Genomic DNA, 1,035 nt, shown 5'->3' with positions numbered 1-1,035 from the left:
TTGGGGGCTTTTTTTTCCCCCCCCCCCGCCAATCTCATCTGCCATCTGGGTCCCCATTTTCTGGCTGAGACAAGACTCAAGCGTTGATGGAGCCAGGGCAGAGCAGGGAGGCTGTGGGTTCTCACCCGCACACGGGCACACATGCATGGGTGATGCTCCGTGTCAGTGACCTTCTGAGCTGAGGGCAGGCTGGAGCACAGCCTCTTCCTCCCACTCAGCCTGGGCACCCCTGACGCTTATCCACCCAGATACTGTGTGTGGAGCTCCTCCGGGTCAGGCCTTGGCCTGCCTGGCTCCTGAGCCCCACCCCCTGTTGTTTCGCAGAAGCTGTTAGAAGCCCACGAGGAACAGAACGTGGACAGCTACACCGAGGCGGTGAGTAGCTGCGGGGCTGGCAGCCCCCATCAGACGTGGTCCTGTGAATTTCCTCCTTTTTGTCTCTGGCCCCAGGCCCTGGCTGTGGATTCTTTTCTCCCGTCACCCCAGAATCCTCACAAGTAGCCCCAAGAGGTGCAGGGAGTGGTCTCCCCATCTTAGAGATGAGCTGGGATTCAAACCCGTGTCTGTGTGCTCCTGAAGGCCAAGGTCTCTGCACCCCTCAGAGTCCCCCGGATGAGTAGTGCAGGGAGTCTCACATCGGGCACTCTGGGTGACCCTGGGGGTGCAGGGAGGGAGTCATGTCGTCCCCCTTCCCTCACCTCCCGGAAAGCTGGAGGCAGGTGCCACTAGGGGTGCAGGAGAGGTGGCCTTGGGAGGCCCCCTTCCAGCAGCTTCTCTGATAACAATCTCCCCACAGAGATGCTCTCCATGTCCTTACCCTGTTGCGAGGCATTCTGGAATTGTTACACGCAGCCCAGGTGGATCTGGATCTGTCCAGTGTGACTCTCCCCAGGCACCCCTCACGAATCATAGACCCCTGAATGATGTCAGGGACCAAGCTTGGCCAGTCCATCCCTCCCCAGACAGCTGGCCGGGGTGGATGGCAGGAATCTCAGCAGCAGAGCACAGGAGATGGGAGAGGAGGGGGCCCGCAGG

The 1,035-nt window shown here is 60.5% G+C and overlaps 1 protein-coding gene across 1 annotated transcript in view; it reads left to right on the top strand.

Annotated features, from left to right (window-relative positions):
- The window catches only part of NAPA (N-ethylmaleimide-sensitive factor attachment protein, alpha), a 26,603-nt gene that overhangs the window by 24,369 nt on the left and 1,199 nt on the right, over positions 1–1,035 (top strand). Inside the window, exon 8 of the mRNA XM_010852719.1 lies at positions 325–375. Coding sequence (XP_010851021.1) covers positions 325–375 — 51 coding nt within the window. The remainder of the gene's footprint in view (positions 1–324; positions 376–1,035) is intronic.

The sequence above is a fragment of the Bison bison genome, unplaced genomic scaffold (assembly GCF_000754665.1).
Source record: "Bison bison bison isolate TAMUID 2011002044 unplaced genomic scaffold, Bison_UMD1.0 scf7180017864313, whole genome shotgun sequence".
Lineage (NCBI taxonomy): Eukaryota > Metazoa > Chordata > Mammalia > Artiodactyla > Bovidae > Bison > Bison bison.
This window is presented reverse-complemented; position numbering and strand designations above follow the sequence as displayed.